Source organism: Pantherophis guttatus, chromosome 4 (assembly GCF_059756535.1).
Source record: "Pantherophis guttatus breed Tessera chromosome 4, ASM5975653v1, whole genome shotgun sequence".
Classification (NCBI taxonomy): domain Eukaryota; kingdom Metazoa; phylum Chordata; class Lepidosauria; order Squamata; family Colubridae; genus Pantherophis; species Pantherophis guttatus.
Genome location: NC_142066.1, coordinates 52,230,562 through 52,249,046, shown reverse-complemented (window position 1 = coordinate 52,249,046; position 18,485 = coordinate 52,230,562). Strand labels below are relative to the sequence as shown.

Genomic DNA, 18,485 nt, shown 5'->3' with positions numbered 1-18,485 from the left:
AATTATTTGGAAGACGAACAAGAAAGTAAGGACGAACTAGAAAGTAAAAGTCAAGAAGAGGAACAACAAGAAGAAATAGAAAGAGAGAAAGAAAGAAAGAAAGAAAGCTCAAGAAAAAGAACGAGAAAGAGAAGGAGCAAGAGGAAGAGTTAAGAGAGAGACAAGAAATACAAAAAAACAAGTTCAGTAAGGGATGGAAGAAGCAATATCATTATTTTCCGTGAACATTAATGGTTTAAATATACAGAAGAAAAGAACACAAACACTCTCAAAATTAAAGAAGTTAGACATAGATATTATTTGTTTACAAGAAATTCACATAAGAAAAGGTTTTCAAAAATTATTGGAAAATAAGGAATTAGGGAAATTATATGTGTCTCTATCTCAACAAAAAAAAAGAGGGAATAGCAGTGTACATAAAAGAAAGAATAAAATCAGAATTAAAGTATGCGGATGATGAAGGCAGAATTTTGATGGTCAAATTACATACCGAATCCAAACAATTTTTATTAGTTGTGATATATGCCCCAAGTTCAAATCAGCAAGAATATTATAAAAAATTACATAATAAAATAGTAGAACAGGAGATAGAAAACATTTTCATAATAGGAGACTATAATGCTATAATGGATAATAAAAAAGACTATCATAGTGAGAAGAAAACCAAAAAAAAAAAAAAAGAAAGAAATATTACCAAGAGTTTTTCAATATGACACAAGAATTAGGTTTAAAAGATACCTGGAGAGAAATCAATAAGGAAAAGAGGCAATACACTTATTATTCACATCCACATCAGTCTTGGTCCAGGATCGACATGGCCTGGATGTCAACACAATTGCAATTGGAAATTGAAAAAATAGATATTGGATTAAACGAAAGGGCAGACCATAACCCTATAATAATTCATTGGAAGGGACAAAAAAGATATAAAAGGTGGACTCTAAATCAATATGTATATAAGGAGAAAGAATATAAATTGCGAATTGAAAAAGAAATAGAGATATTTCTGAGCATAAATAAAAAAGAAGATACCTCCCCTCAAAATCTTTGGGACACTCTAAAAGCCTACATCAGAGGGGTCTCGATTGCATATTTTGCAAAGAAAAGGAGAGAGAAAAATCAACAACAAAATAAACTACAGGAAGAGCTCCAAAAATTAGAAGAAAAATTATATAAAGACCGACAAAACAAGAAAATTAAAGAGGAAAGAAGGATAATTAAACATAAATTAAATTTGATTACACAGGAAGAAGTAGCCTGGAAAATAAAGACAGCGAAGCAAAATTATTTTGAGCATGCAAATAAAATAAGTTGGTGGTTAGCTTACAAACTGAAAAAAGAAAAGGACAAAAGAACAATACAATGCCTGAAAGATGAAGAAGGGGCAATTCGATACAGAAAAGAAGATAAAAAACGAATAATCTATAATTTGTTCTCTAAATTATATACACAAGAAAAAAAAGAATCGGAAATTAAAAAATACTTGGAGGAAATAAATTGACAGATTTACAAAAAGAAATATTGAACAGACCAATTTCTGAAACTGAATTTGGGATGGCTATAAAAAGACAAAAAAATAATAAGACCCCAGGCCCTGATGGATTACCGATTGAACTATATAAGAATATAATAAACCAGATAGGAGGGCTAATGTTAGAAATATTTAATGATGTATTGCAGGAGACAAACATTCCGAAATCATGGTCAGAGGCATTAATTACACTTATACACAAGGAAGATTCGGACCAACAACAAATACAAAACTACAGGCCTATCTCTCTATTGAATTCTGATTATAAAACATTTATGTCAATAATTGCGGAAAGACTAAAAATGATTCTGAATAAACATATTCATCCGGACCAAAGAGGATTTTTACCAGGACACCAAATTAAAAATAATACACGTATGACAGTTGACATATTAGAGTATTACGAAATACACTCAGAGAAGCAAATTTCACTGGTTTTCCTTGATGCACAAAAAGCTTTCGATAATTTGAACTGGAAATTTATGACAAAATTGATAAGGAAAATGGAATTTGGACAAAAATTTGGAAAAATTGTTGAAAAAATATATTCAAAACAAACAGCAAAAGTAACGTTTAACCAAGACACGACAGAGGGATTTGAGATAACAAAGGGAGTAAGACAAGGTTGCCCACTCTCCCAACTTCTTTTATCCTATCACTGGAACCACTCTTAAATAGAATCAGGGAAGATCAAGAGATTAAAGGTTCGAGAATTAAGAATGAGAAGTATAAAATTCAAGCATATGCAGATGATATGGTTTTTATAATTGAAGACCCGCTAAAATCAGGCCCTAAATTGATTAGAAAAGTAGAGGAATTCGGTGCAGTGGCGGATTTAAAAATAAATCAAAATAAATCAAAATTATTAACTGAAGATGTTTGCTTCTCATCCAAGCTGAAGAAGCTTCTTTGATTAATAATGAAATGTCTTCAAAGCAAAACCAGAAAGTCCAGTTGCTTCTTGAAAAAGCACCTTTGGACAACTGTGACATGGATGACTGAGAATCTCCAGAGACGTCAACCTGGTTGGTTCCTGACTGAAAATGGTCCATCCTGAAATCAAACCTTGCCATCCTCCCTGAAAACACAAAAGCTTCTTGTTGGAGATATTTCATCCTGCACCAGGCAGAGACTCTTCAAAGCAGTATTTCTGTTTTCTAAGCAGTTGCTTAGAATTTTGTTGGCTAAGAAGTTCCTTCTGAGGAACTCTTTTCAGCCAACCTCGAGTACAAGAAACATTGCTTGCCAGAGAGATTCCACCACGTGTGAGGTAGTCTCTTTAACAGGTGGGAGGAGAACTGCTGTGCTGTGCTGGAAAAAAGCCTGGATCTTCTTTAATTCTTTGGTCTTTACCACAATTTGTCTTCTCTCTTTTGGAGATATGCTTAGTTCCGCATGCCTCCCCCAGAAGTCCCTGAATATGCTTTCTTGAACTTCACATTCTCCAGACTACCCAATCCTACTGTGGAGGATAATGCTAAATTTTTCCAATTAAAGATCAGCCCAATTCTAGAACAACCCAGGGCTCTTTAATCCAGTGTTTCCCTTCAAATGTTTCTAGTTTTTAAAAGCCCTAGAGTGCCATATATGTGTTTTGATACAATCTCTGGGTAAGAAAGATACCTGGACGGATTCAAAGGTGAGGACCCCGTTCTCCCAAGCATTCAGGATCTCCAAGATGGCAGCAGAGATGCTTAGACATGCTTCTTGCCATTTCATCTGCCTTCTCAGTAGTAACGATATTATAGAAGGAGGCAAAAAAGCAAAATAAATATAAGAATTTATCCAAGGTAATATTCTCCCTTATCCCCACTTACCCTTATTTTGTTTTATGTTATTTAATTTTCAATCTGTTTTTTTCAAAGCCTAGGGGCTCATCACTAAATACTTACACCAACTTCATTTCAGAAGAATTATTCAGCAAAGCAACCAGTGTTTCCACTTTGGTGGAATCAGGTCGGAAGCAAGGGTGGTCAGGGTTGAGAATTTTCCCTTCTTCTGGCATGCAGGTCTGCATCCAGGTTTCAAAGAAAGGCACTTCTCCTGGAGGGCTAGCTTCTGACAGGATCACCTGAAAGCAGCCAACCAAGAAATAATATAGCATGAAATTCTTAACTAAGGACAATAGCACCCTCTAGCGAATAGTTGGACAACCATAGGATAATTCTGGAAATACTTTCACAGTATGCTACTTACTGCATTGTACAAATAGCACATGGGAGTAAAAGAAATTTATTTCACTCCAGAAATAAAAGAGGCTTTAAGATGCGTATATAAAAGAATTCCCCAAATTAACATAATTTGTGGGAGCAATTTAGAGTTAACCACATGCAGTAATTAAACTATCTGTATGTCTGTAACATTTTATTGCTATGGACTCTATTTCTCTTTAATGGCTTTTACGTTTACAACTGCTTTTATTAGTACGCATAATAAATTTCCTTCAGCAGTCTATTTGGAAATGTGACTCACTAACAGCAAACAAGAAATATTTAATTTTTAGTAAGTAAAATATATGAAATGCTCAGTGAAAAAAATAGTCCCGTTACTAACAACAGAACTTTATATTGCTGCCTAGTATAATGTCCCACTACAGATAAAGAATTCTGGGATGACAATAGTTTGGAAGAGGGAGGAAGGGAAGGCATTATCATCTGCTTCCCTATTTTGTTTGTTTGAGTGTCAGTCTCAATGTCAGAGATAATTGACCATTGCAATTTTCGCTTTATTATCTCCTTTGCAATTTTATGGACAAGAATAGAATCCCAGAGATAATTTCATTCCTTAAGTCTAGAGGACTGCAGAGAGGACAACCAAATCTCTGATATTAGAATAGTTCAATTACACCATTTTGCAGTACAAACACACGAAGATGAAACTTCTAGGTAATGCTTCATTTTGCAGCTTTAAATAAAGTTATCTTCTAATCCTCTACCCCAACAGCTCATTTGTGTCAGGAACCTTGATAGTTTGTAAAAACATTCTCTTTAAAATGCTCATACTCTCTCCTATGAACCCCATTTTAACCAGATGGCAGAATCATGAATATTGATTGTATCCAAAGTGCTTGAGGTGTGTAGGTGGTTCTTTATGATTTCCTGAACAATTTTATATTTCTCTCTTGGAATAATTTCGATGACATGGCCCTTTTGGAGAAGATTCACTACTGTCCCAAATCTTCTTCAATTTAAGGCTGTCTGACTGTGGATTGGTAGACCTTCAGAATTTTAGAAATTATTGTATAAGTTTTTCTAAACTGATGAGCACCAACACTATGCTATAATTCTTATTCTTTAAAAAAATGTTATGTCAGGTATCTCAATCTGGTACTGTCCGGAGGTTTGGGAATATAAACCCCAAAATCTCAGCCAGCATGTAGGGAAGAATGGCAAATAAAAGATATTCTGTGCAGTACATGTTGAAAGATAAATATCGGAGCGTGAGCTTCTCACTATTTTCTCTGTGTGATGTAATACAAAAGTCAGAATGTTCCTACCTCAGAGCCATAGGTCTGGGCAACATGACACAGCATAAGAAATGAGATATCAAAGAGAAGTGCTCGGACTGAGGCTCCCTTAGCTAGATTTCAGATGGTGAAGGAAGAGATAAAAATAAGAATTTTCATATGTAAATCAAAATGTTGATATATGATGGGCTAGAAGTGCTTTGTAGCCACCATCACACTAAACAGTACCATTAATGGAATATACCAACTCATTCATTTTTATTTATTTAAATAAATCAAATCTCATCAACAATTGTCCTTCAAATAAATGGAAATCTGATTTCCAAAAATTTTAGCCATCACAGTTCATTCTCTGCGTATAACTTCATTTATTTATTCATCTATAACAAAACATTTGACATGACAGGAAAAAGGGTTCTAAAGCATAGGGCACCAAACATTTTCGGAAACAAACAGTTAAACCCTTCCATCCATCCCTTCCCACAGATTTCAAGTAATTTTTTTAATGAGGCATATAAATAATAAAGTTGGTGTCTTTTGCTCTTATTTGTGTAATTCCAAAGCAAGTATTAAATGATATCATTACGCTAAGTGGCAAAGGAAAGAGATGCTATTAAAAAACATGGAAAGCCTGCTCAGTTCTATTTTTCTGTATTCGGAAATTTTATCAACCCCCCTGGAATGGTTTATGATGAAATTATACAACTTCTAAAACAGCCTTCCCCAAACTGTGTTGGATTTCCACTTCCATAATACTTGGCTGGAGGATTATAGGAATTAAAATCCAATTTATCTTGAGGATAAATCTAGTTTGAGCAAAACTGCAACATTCACACAAATGAAAACAAAACAACTCTTTCAACAACTGCAAACTCCTTCCTGATTTGTCCAGTGGAAAGTCAGAGAGCTTTTGCGTGTGTAATCACATGCAAACATATTCAGACTCCTTATCTTGGGCTGAGTAGGATTCAAACATCACTCTATCCAAAGGACTTGAACTACATGGGTGCACTAAGCTTAAGATTGGGGGGGGGGGGAGGGAAGGAAGCAGACACACAGCTGCAAGTTAACCCTTTTTCTTCAGGGTTGGGCACCCCACCCAAAGCACACAAAGTCACTATTCTTGGGATTGGAGGAAAGGCTGGTGCACATGGTAGCCAAAAAGACAAAGAGACCCCAGTCATAACTTGAATGTCCCCCTTGTTGCATCAGGAATGCTGAGCTGGGCCAGCCTACGCTGCCAGGCACCATGCTCACTTTCAACTCTTCTCTGACCCAGGCCCCCTTCCCTAGCAGCTTTTTATGGTTAACCCATGAAAGCCTGTATTTCCAGGGTTAGCTACGCAGACACTTGATGGCAGGAAAAAAAAAGACAAAAGGAAAGGGACTTACAGCTTTCTCCACTGATATGTTTGGTAAATTCATTGAGCCTGAAATGTGTAAAGAATGAAAATACAAAATGTTCACTTTAACTGTTTTTAACAATTTAATTTTTTTAAAAAAAGCTGATATCTTTAATGTGCAAAATAATCTTTAAAAATCAGGTAGATCACAATTATTCCCATCTTCCAAATGAGGCGAAAGCAAAGTCAGAATACAGGAATTCTGCATCTTCAGACTTTGGTAGGCCAATATTATAGACATTATTTATCCTCTACCCTGTAACAATTATACTGAGGTAAAATCTTCCCAACCCTGGTCCATTCTCTAGTAAGCTGCAATGTCACAATTGTTCAGGAACCTCTGGACTTTTCTTTTTTAAAGTTGGGAAAATCCTGGCTTGGTGAAAAAGTCCTTCATTAGAAGATCATTCTTTGACCTCTTCCTGAAACCAATCTTCACCAGCATTGTAGATTACCAAAGAGACAAGTGGTGGCAAGATTATAGCTCTGCTCAATCCAATAATTCCCCAGACCTTTAATGTGCTCTACACAGGATAAGTAATGTATACACCTGGCATAAAGAATACTTATTTCAAAAATGAAGGAAAGAGAAAACAGATTAGCTGACAATAATTAGCTCTTAAACTGATCTACATGCCCTATGAATACATGCCCTATGAAATAGAATACAGGCAGAATACATGCCCTATGAAATAGAGAAAGAAATTTGATTGAGGTACTTTTCTTATGGATTCTTTATGAATATTCTCTTTGGTTTCTTCAAAATGTCACTCCTTTAATTACTATCCAGTATATTCTTTTCTGATTAAATTAAATTGAATACAGTATCAATGTATAATTTTCTGATTCTATTAGCATATTTTTGGTTGTACTTTATCATATCATCTGGTAATTATAATTCACCAATACATTTTTTTTTAAGAAAAAGGCATCTCTAAGGCAAAAAGGCAGCAAATAATCTAGTAATAAAAGTTACTCAAGAGTTGACTATTATTGCAGTTATTTGATTACAGCCAATTAGCCCAAGTGTGCCAGATAGAAGGTCTGGTGCTTACTGGGCAAAAATCACTAGTAAGTGATCTAAAAAAGCTAAATTGTGACAACTACTATTAGTTGCTACGATTTAGCCTTTTTTAAAAGATGTTTTTGGCCTGGATGGTTGAGTCTTCGTTTTCGTATCTCTCTACTAAGGGATTATTAGGTGTTGAAACAATATCTGAATTCACCTTTGCCTTGTTGGTATAGAAATCCCCCCATTTTTACAGAATTCTCCCAGAATCTTTCTAATGGTTGCCATTAAATTATAATTTTTAATCAGAAAGGAAAAGTATAAAAAATTCAGATGATAAATTATCAACTGTATTTCATTGACTGAATATTAATACTTTTAAATAAATAGAAATCACATTTTTAAATAATTTGTGTGTGTGTGTGTTTTGTTTGAGTGTTGCTCCCAGCACATGTTCCTTATTCTAGAAATTCTAGACACTCCTGGCTTAGAAACTATTCCTATTTCAAACCAACTACTTTAACAGACCTTGTGAACTTTGACCACCAATTAATAACCTCCCATAGAAGAGAATATTGTAGCTCAGGGTTGAACTGATGCTCTCTAAGCTTGGTTGTTTTTTTGCAGACATAATTACTGTATTTTTCATACTATAAGACACACTGCCCCCACCCACCCACCCACCCAAATGGGTGGAAATGTCTGTGCGTCTTATAGAGCAAATATTGCGGCAGGGAAGAAGAGTGCTGAGGAACACTGGAGCCTGCTGCTGAACAGCTGATTGGCAGTTGGATCAGCCTCCCGGAATACTGCTGATCAGCTGTTCTAGCGATCGGCACCACCTATCACCACCGCCCATTCGAACGGGTGGCAGCGAACAGGCGACCACCGATCTAGGAATACTGCCAATCTAACCGCCAATCAGATGCTCAGTAGCAAAGGCTCCAGCGTTCCCCGGAGGCAGCAGACAAACACCAGGCAGGCTGTTTATTTTATTTTTATTTTTTTATTTTATTTCGAATTTATATACCGCACCTTCTCCCAAGGGACTCAGGGCGGTGTGCAGCCAGATAAAAAACATACAATACAACAATACAAACAAGCTGTTGGCTGCAAGGTTGAATACCAGATGGACGCTGGGAGGCAGAGACAGATTTTTTTTTCTTGTCTTCCGACTCTAAAGCTAATGTGTGTCTTATAGACTGGAGCATCTTATCGTGCGAAAAACACAGTAGGTAACATCACCAGTGCTATTAAGAAATGGAGTTTGTTCACAATTTATATTCTAGTGATTTGCTCTGTCAGTGTTGGTAGGAATGGTCTGCTAATCCATTATTACTAGTCTCTTTGTATAAATTATTTCTATAGAGAGAGATTACTCCCACCAACACTGACCAGGGCAAAACACTATTATATATAATAAGAACAAGCTCCATTCTCAATTAGCACTGATGATGTTACCTAGTTAGATGATGAAATGTCTGCAAGAAAACAACCAAGTTCAGAGAATATCAAGGATCCCACTATTCTCCCAGTTTGACTTCTGAACTGTGTTAAATTATTCAACTTGTTTTTTTGCTTGTGCCATAAATGGAAAAACTAGAATTGTTAGCTGACTATAATTTGGTCTTAAACTGCTCTGATACATTTTACTAAGCTAGTTTTTAGCATAATATCAAGGCAAAGTTATTCTATCTTCTTTAGCAAAAATGGGAGCAGCAAATAAACTCTGCATTTATTTAGTGATTTTTGTATTATTCACATGGTAAGAGAATGTTTGTGAATCCTTTTGAAGCTTCTATAAATCTGGAACAGTATGACCTACAGTGTTATCTGAGTTTCATCTATGGTCAATTAGTAAATAAAAAGACTTGGTTAAACAGATGACACACGAAAGAATGTCGTACCTTTATGGAATATATTAAGCCAACATTAATTGTCTTCTTGGAAGACATATGGAACATTCTAGATTTATTAACTTGTGGCACTAACAGCAATCACTTTAAGCAGGCATTTCCAGTACCTTTTGATCATATCAAATTGGAAGTATTTTGGCTCACTGCTCTTTACAGAACTGTGTCAACTCATTGATATGTTTGGCTGTCTTGCATAAGCTGCACTTCTCAGATATTATTGAACATTTCTAATCAGTAATATTCAGAACTTTGATTCAGCCATTCCAAAGTATTAAATTGCTTCTGCTTCAGCCATTTGGTTATAGATTTCTTTTTGTGGGCTACATGACCTACATTTATTTAAACTTCAGCTCACAGATGAATTCAATATCGTTAGAATTTGCTGATTCAACCTAGAATCTATTATTTACTCAATTCACCATGATATTCCCATGCTTCACAGCTGAGATGAGGTTCTTGTTGGAATTACAGCATCTTTGTTTCTTCCAACATAACATTTTTCATTACTATCCAAAAGTTCAACTCCTCTATCATCAACCAAATGGTATTTGTCAAACTTGAAGCAGGCAGTAATCTTCTTTCTGGAGAATAGGGGTTCCCTTTTCGTTTTCTTCTGTTCAATTATTAATTTAATTTAATTAATTCAATTTATATGCCGCCCCTCTCCGAAGACTCAGGGCGGCTCACAATACATTTAAAAAATCATTATAAAAAACACATTTAAAAATTAAAAACATTAAAAACATTAAAAACTCATTCAAGCCATTCATGGCTGGATCTCGCCAGATCACAAGAGCAAGATCAACGACCCCAGGCCTGCCGGAAAAGCCAAGTCTTCACTGCTTTTTGGAAGGCCAATAGGGTGGGGATGGTCCGGACCTCAGGACGTAACTGGTTCCAGAGAGCTGGGGCAGCCACAGAGAAGGCCTCCCCCTGCGGGCCCGCCAGCCGGCATTGTTTAGTTGACGGGACCCGGAGGAGACCAACTCTGTGGGATCTTACCGGTCGCTGGGAGCTATGCAGCAGAAGGCGGTCTCGAAGATAACCTGGCCCTGAGCCATGTAGGGCTTTAAAGGTAATAACCAACACTTGAATTGTGACCGGAGACCAATAGGGAGCCAGTGCAGCTCGCGGAGAATTGGTGTAATGTGGGTGTATCTAGGTGCACCCACAACAGCTCGTGCGGCTGCGTTCTGGACCAACTGTAGTCTCTGAACACTTTTCAAGGGTAGCCCCATGTAGAGCGTGTTGCAATAATCTAACCGTGAGGTGACAAGGGCATGAGTGACTGTGAGGAGAGCCTCTTGATCCAAGTAGGGTCGCAACTGGTGTACTAGGTGAACCTGTGCAAAGGTCCCCCTAGCCACAGCTATCAGATGTTGCTCTAATCTTAGCTGTGAGTCTAGGAGGACACCCAAATTGCGAGCCCGTTCTGAGGGGGACAATTTCTCTCCCCCCAGAACCAAGGATGGACAATCGACATAGTCTTTAGCAATACCTACAGCCACTCGGTCTTGTCTGGGTTAAGTCTGAGCCTGTTGACTCCCATCCAGACCCTCACAGCCTCCAGGCACTGGCACATCACATCCACCGCATCACTGAATTGATGCGGGGTAGAGATATACAGCTGGGTATCATCCGCATATTGCTGATACCTCACCCCGTGTCGTCGGATGATCTCATGTCATCCGACTTCATATAGATGTTAAATAGGAGGGGAGAGAGGACCGAGCCCTGAGGCACCCCGTAAACGAGGGGCCTAGGGGTCAACCTCTGTCCTCCTACCAACACCAACTGAGACCAACCAGAGAGATAGGAGGAGAACCACCGTAACATGGTGCCTCCCACTCCCAGCTCCCTTAGTCGTCCCAGAAGGATACCATGGTCAATGGTATCTAAAGCTGCTGAGAGGTCAAGTAGCACCAAGATGGAAGAATGACCCCCATCAGGGGCTTGCCAGAGATCATCCATCAGCGTGACCAAAGCAGTTTCCGTGCTATAGCCAGGCCTGAAGCCAGACTGAAAAGGCTCTAGATAATCCGTTTCCTCCAATGACCACAGGAACTGAAGTGCCACCACTTTCTCTACAACCTTTCCCACAAAGGGTAGGTTGGAGACTGGACGAAAGTTCTTTAATTCTGCTAGATCCAGGGAAGGCTTCTTGAGGAGGGGCCTTACAACCGCTTCCTTTAATGATTGCAGGAAGGCCCCTTCCCTCAAGGACGTGTTAACTAAAGCCTGGAGCCAGCCTCGTGTCACCTCCCTGCTGGCCAAAACCATTATGTCTGATTCTCAAGGAGACTGCCTAGAAAAGTCTTGGTAAAATTTTTCAGAAGTACCTTACCAATGTCTTCTCCCTAGGGCTGAGAGAAACTTACTAGCCCAAGGTCACCCAGGTAGCTTTGTATCTAAGGTGGAATTAGAACTCGTGGTCTCATGGTTTCTAGCCTGGTGCCTTGACCACAACACCAAACTGGCTTTTTTGGCTAGACCCTCCTATATATGTAAATCACTCTTATTCAGTGTTTTACTTATTGTGAATGAAAGAAAGGACTGCAGAAGCTTTGCTATTTAGCCTGGAGTTGTTCTCAGCCTCCCATAGTATTGTACACTTTGTTCTTGGGGTGACTTTTATAGTATGGCATGATCATCCATAGAGAGAATATCAATGATGCATTTTCTTTATTTGAAGGTGATGGATTGATGAAGACCAAACGCTCTAGCAACAGTTCTGAAACTCTATTGATATTCTTGAGCACTGACATCCTTTTTTCAAAGATCTACAGAGATCTCTTCCGTATGGGGCATTAATGACTTCCATAAACATATCTCCTGAAAAAGACTCTGATGATGAAGATGATGATTTTTTTTTAACATGGAAGGTCCCCTCATGTTCAGATCTGATTGTCATCTCACTGATTGAAAATCTAATTCAGTTTACTCTCTTAAGAGAGCTGATTATTTAAGGCTTTACATAAGGACAGTTAATGTTGGCTTGAACACATTCAATAAAGGTCAGAACACAGTAATCTGTTCCAGCTGTTGTTTATTTAACTAGAATATCTTCATTTATTAATAGGACTTAGATAAAATTCTGATCACAGTGCAGGTCTCAGTGTAACCTTTGAGGATGACACATAACCCTATAGCTGTTTTGCTATAACTTTGCTACAACTTTGCTACAACTTTATAGCCTTCAAGTTAGGGCTCTAAGGCACCGGCAGGAATGAGCAGGAAGCAACCCCATTTTTGTAGTTCCCAAATATTCTGTACTATTGAATAACAATGGGGGTTTTAACTCTATGATTTGCAGGGGGAAAAAAATTCTTAGGTAAAGTACAATCTTAACTTTCTAATAATTAAGCAAATTTTAATTAAAAACCTCATTAAAAAAAGGGGGGGAGTAAACAGCAAATTCTGTCCTCTTCCCATTCAGTAATGCTGCTGTTTAACCACTATGGCCCTTACAGTAGCAGTAGCTGTAGCTGCTCTCATAAATAATTTTTGAAAATGCAATCCTGAGTCCCAAAAAGGTTGCCACTTGTTCCCTGTATCAATTTACTCAAGCAAAATAAAACTGTCACATTACAATTTCCATAGGCAACTCCATAGCCAGGAGCAAACAACCTTACCAAATGATGATATTACACCACACTTTTTAGTTTATCAAAGGATGAGGGAATAACAGACAACCCTGACTTTCAACAATTCATCATACACACTTACTTGATGAATTTCCGAGCAAAGGATTTCAGCTTTCCTGTAGCTGCTGCAGCTGCCAATAGTAGGTCCAAGCTCTTTCCTGAAAGCATATGGCCCAAGACTCCCAGTAGTCCTTCTGGGGATTTTGAGTGATCTGAATCCATTGTCTGATATAAAAAGAAATAAAATAAGGAAGGTGGATCTAGATGCACAAAACATAGGAATTTGAGTAAAAGAAAAATCAGCTTTCAACACTTAAATAAAATGACCCTAGCTATGGGTAACCACATAGGTAGCAAGCACTGGAAGCTGGTATCCAGCCCAGACTCCTTTCTTCCTTAAAATATTGTAATCTGATTTTGTTAAGTCTGGGGACCAATTTTACCTTATCTTTGCCTACATTTGCAATATGAATTTAGTATCTAATTTTTCTCCCCTTACATTTAAATTTGGAGGCATTTGGCTAAAAGTACATTTAAGTCTGTAGTGTATATAGTTTAATCTTGTATTTTATCACAAACAGTTCCTATATTTAGTTCTGAAATAAGTAAAGAGATATTAAGTGATATATGCTGGCCAGACAGAATTACTAAAGTTTTCTCTAAGATAGAAACAGAATTAGAATAGAATTTGATTCTGCCTTCATTTATATCATCACATTTAGGAATTTGAACTGTGTTTGTCTGAACTGCTCACAGTGCTGAGCCATAATGTGCTGTAATTTTGGTTTAATCCTATGGGAGAACCAAGCCGCTACGGCTTTTCTAACAAGTACATAATTTTATAAATCATCTAGTATTGTAAAATCATAATTAATCATTTTGCAGTGATATATACTAAACATCAATATAATCCCATTATACCAAAAACTGCTGGTATTTTTTTTAGAGAAAAACAGCGTCCCAGGATAACTGAAACAATTTCTTATAGTTGGAAAACTTTGGTTCAGACTCCTTTTAAATTATTAGGCCTACTATTAACCAGAACCACATAACAATCCAAAAATAACCCTTTAAAAAATTGTGTTAAGCTTCTTGAAATACAGCCGAAGAATTGCATTTCCTAGCTATGTTTACTCAGAAACATGTCTGTGTTGAAAATACTTTAATCCATGGAAAACATGCATAGGATCAGCACCAAAATAGGACCTACTTTTAAGATATTGGTAACAGTGGGCTCTGCTCTCAAGATAAGGCCTGGATTGGGCTGAATATTAGCATTTTCTGCAGATTTTAAACATGGTGCATGTTCTCGATCAGCAGCCCTAGTTGGGAAAGGAGGAAAGTCATACAAGTGGTGCATATATAAGCGTGGTGCATTTGACACTTTTCAATGTATAAGTAAAACTCAACACACATACTGGTTCATAGTAATAATACCTTTAATTTAAATACGTTTGTAGTTAGCCTTAATCATGTTTCTACATTTTTATTAAATGAAACAAAAATCATATGACAGATTTAGAATGAGATTTTACACAGAAAGGTATTTTATTGGAACTTGTACTTTCATATAATAAATGCCTTCATAGTCTCAAAAACATGAAGGAAAATGCTACTGGATTAAAACAAAGCAATCTAAATTTAATACCTTTGTAGTTAGCCTTAATCATGTTTCTACATTTTTATTAAATGAAACAAAAATCATATGACAGATTTAGAATGAGATTTTACACAGAAAGGTATTTTATTGGAACTTGCACTTTCATATAATAAATGCCTTCATAGTCTCAAAAACATGAAGGAAAATGCTACTGGATTAAAACAAAGCAATCTGCTTTCAAGATTTTCCCCCCAAAGGAGAAATATTCAAAAGAAGAGATTGATTTCAAACACTAATATTGCTGTGATTACATGGTCAAGAATATGAGAATACACTAATATTCTTTTATGTACAGTATATGCATAAGCAAAATTTCCCACCCCATTTTAAATGGTTGAAAATATTTCCTCTTGGGAATTAAGAAATTTGGGGAAAACATGATTCCTGAAAGGCTGAGGAATGGCCTTGGGCTCTGGCAACTCAGACCCAAACTTACTCTCTACTTCTATTCCAATTCATGATGGAAACCTAATATATTTTTAATGGCCATCAATATTGTCTTTTTACTTGAACTTGGCTCTTGCTCTTTTCATGAAAAGTTTTTCAAACAACCATACCTTTTTGCTATGAGATTATTCATATTGATTTCAGACAGCAGACCTTGCTTGCTACATTCCTGGAGGAGGAAGTTTGTGCAGTCACAGCTAGAACAACAGAAGAAACTGATGTACAAATTTCTGAAGGAACATGGCAAAAGACAGGTAAATGTCATCTGGCTTAATTGCCTCCTATAATGGTCAGTTTTGCACATCCTTATGAATTTTCTTAAGAAAATAGCTCAACTTGCTTTAAACAAGGTTATGAGAATGTGTAACTTGCACTTTCAATCAAGATTTAAAAGCCATTTGCAAACATTCCAGATAGTTGATAAGACTTAACTATACTTTTTCCAATAGCCTGTCTTTTGAGGAAAAAAAGGTGGGGGGAAGTGCTGGAAGGGAGTTGAGAGAAAAACAGACCCATCCATGTTGACGTTCTAGCTTCACTTACTGCTTGTCTTAGGCAAACTTATCAGTAATTTATCTGGAAATGCAGTTCTTAACAGAAAATAAGCTGCCCACCCAAGTCTAAAGGACAGGTTCACAGGTAAGGAATCCAGTTTTATCTCTGAAGATTTGAAGAAGGCATAGATGTTTCAGAGAGGGCTCGCAACTTGGGTGTCCTCCTGGATGCACGGCTGTCTTTAGAAGATCATATGACGGCTGTGGCCAGGGGGGCTTTTTATCAGGTTCACTTGATCTACCAGTTGCGTCCCTTTCTGGACCGGGACACCTTGCGCACGGTCACTCATGCCCTTGTCACTTCTCGTCTGGACTACTGTAATGCTCTCTACATGGGGATCCCCTTGAAGAGCACTCGGAGGCTCCAACTGGTCCAAAATGCGGCCGCGCGGGTGATTATGGGAGCGACTTGGCGCACCCATGTAACATCTCTCCTGCGCGAGCTGCACTGGCTCCTGGTGGTCTTCCGGGTGCAATTCAAGGTGTTGGTTACCCCTTTAAAGCGCTCCATGGCTTAGGACCTGGGTACGTACGAGATCGCCTTTTGCCACCGATAGCCTCCCACCGGCCAATACGCTCCCACAGAGAGGGACTCCTCAGGGTGCCATCAGTCAAACAATGTTGACTAGTGACACCCAGGGGGAGAGCATTCTCTGTGGGGGCACCTGCCCTCTGGAATGAATTGCCCCCAGAGATACGTATGATCCCCGACCTATGTACCTTTCGCTGTGCCCTTAAGACTCTATTGTTTCAACAGGCTGGGCTGGTTTAGAAAATGAATTTTAATTGGATATTTTTAGTTTTTTAATACAAGGGCCAAATTATTTAATAAGTTTTAAACTATTTTTTCAATTAGAGATTGTGGAGATATGTTGTTTTATTGTGGCTGTACACCGCCCTGAGTCCTTCGGGAGAAGGGTGGTATAAAAATTTAAATAATAAATAAATAGATAGATAGATAGATAGATAGATAGATAGATAGATAGATAGATAGATAAATGTCTTTTTAATCAGATGAGGCTAATACCTCCACTGAAGTTCTAATCCACCCTGGATGGTGACAGTTTGGCCACAGTTATCTACTTGCTACTAACAGTAATGAATACTTCTTTACCTGAGGATCACATTGTCCCCAAGTGGCCATTTCCCAACCCAGTCATGCCAACAGTTATCAACCTGTCTTCAATCTCCCCTTCTGCAGGGAAGATATTCATAAAATGATGCAGTGACAGTTACAGATCGGTATACTCCTTCTATCTGGGATGGTCATCCTCTTTCTCCAAGCATGCAGCTTCGGGAGGGACACACATGGAGCAGTGAGGGAGGAAGGGGACACCCACTTAGCCAGCCAGATCAGTCAAATCAACCCTGGTGATCAATGGGTTGACAAATGTTGCAGCCAGATCGCCCTCACATCCAGTGATGCAGTGGCAGTTACAGATGAAATGAATTATCTAGATCAGAGGTCACCAACTGGTGGTCCATGAACCACTGGTGGTCCATGAACTACTGGTGGTCCACGAGAAAATTTTGGTGGTCCGCAGTGCACCCGGATGGAGGAGCTGCTCCAGGATAACCAATGGGCCAGTCCTGTGACTAGAGCTCTGGAATATGGGACCAGCCAGGCAGCTTGTGGTAGGGCTGGAAATCTCCACCGTAGAGAATAGTACATGCAACTTGCAACTTGCTGGCCAGAGCGAGGTAAAGGTGCTGTTGCGGAAAGGGGGGGTGGCGCAGGTGGGCCGAAGCAACGGGTGTCGGCAACCTGCAGATCTTTCATCCCACCAGTGGCTGGCCCTGCCCCTCGCCCTCTCCTCGCAGTCACTCCTTTCCTTGTCTGGCCTGAGAAAGTAAGGGCAAAGGCGGCAGATGGACAGCGCCCCTGTAGTTTCTTCATCTCTTGCTGGGTCTCGCGGGTGCTTCTTCTGGCCCTTTTTGGTGCTGTGCGCACCTCGATCGCTTGGGGAAACACGTGACTGCTTCTCCACCCCGAGACACTGGCCCAGCCATTTCTCTCTGCCGCTACTGTTGGCGCCTCCATGGCCCGCCCACTTCTCTTGCAGCACCTTACGCAGCACAGTTAAATGTAGCGTGTTTCACAATGGGGGAGATGGTGTCCCCTTCTCCTCCTGGAGTCAATTATGACATGGAGCATCAGCCGCAGCTGGGTCGGGCGAGTGTCTCGGGGCGCAGAGCAGGTCATGTGTTTCCCCAAGCGACCGAGGTGTGTCCAGCACCAACAAAGGTCAAAGAAGCACCCACGAGACCGAGAGCATGCCAGAGAATCAGAATGAGAGAGATGAGAGACAGAAAGAGAGAGAGAGACATGATCATGAGAAAGACAACAGAGAGCGAGAAAGAGGCAAAGCATGGGAGCCACAAAACCTGGGTAGGCATGGCTGAGGGGGTCATATAACTGGGTGGGAGTTGAGTTGCTATGCCCACCCAGGTTTTGTGGCCCCTGGTGTTTTGTTTTCTGTGGGAAACGAGTCAAATAGCTCTTTTGTGTTTAAGGTTGCAGAAACAGGTGGCCAAGCTAAGTGCCTGAAGGACCCCATCCCATCACTGGGAGTCCAGGCACTTCAGCGAGTGGTGCACTTGATTCATATTAGTAGTCCACTGGATTTAAAATTATGAATTTAGTGGTCCTGGAGGTCTGAAAGGTTAGTGACCCCTGATCTAGATCCCTTCCAGTCAGAATTCAGGCATGGGCATGAGGCAGAAATTGCATTAGTTGCTCTTGTGGATAACTTGTAGCAAGCAATACATGGATTAGGGAGAATATCCCCCTTGGTTCTACTAGGCCTGTCAAAAGTTTGATACCATTAATTCTGGAATTCTTCCAGGTGAAGTGC

At 38.9% G+C, this 18,485-nt stretch overlaps 1 protein-coding gene across 9 annotated transcripts in view; it reads right to left on the bottom strand.

The window, feature by feature from the left end:
- MED24 (mediator complex subunit 24) overlaps positions 1 to 18,485 on the bottom strand; it is an 87,100-nt gene that overhangs the window by 30,616 nt on the left and 37,999 nt on the right. For all 9 annotated transcript variants that reach the window (XM_034415796.2, XM_034415797.2, XM_034415798.2 and 6 more), the window contains exons 12-18: positions 15,187 to 15,273; positions 14,180 to 14,291; positions 13,052 to 13,194; positions 6,390 to 6,427; positions 5,028 to 5,110; positions 3,424 to 3,602; positions 3,155 to 3,254 (exon numbers count right to left, since the gene is read on the bottom strand). In XM_034415796.2, the coding sequence (XP_034271687.1) occupies positions 3,155 to 3,254; positions 3,424 to 3,602; positions 5,028 to 5,110; positions 6,390 to 6,427; positions 13,052 to 13,194; positions 14,180 to 14,291; positions 15,187 to 15,273 (742 nt within the window). The remainder of the gene's footprint in view (positions 1 to 3,154; positions 3,255 to 3,423; positions 3,603 to 5,027; positions 5,111 to 6,389; positions 6,428 to 13,051; positions 13,195 to 14,179; positions 14,292 to 15,186; positions 15,274 to 18,485) is intronic.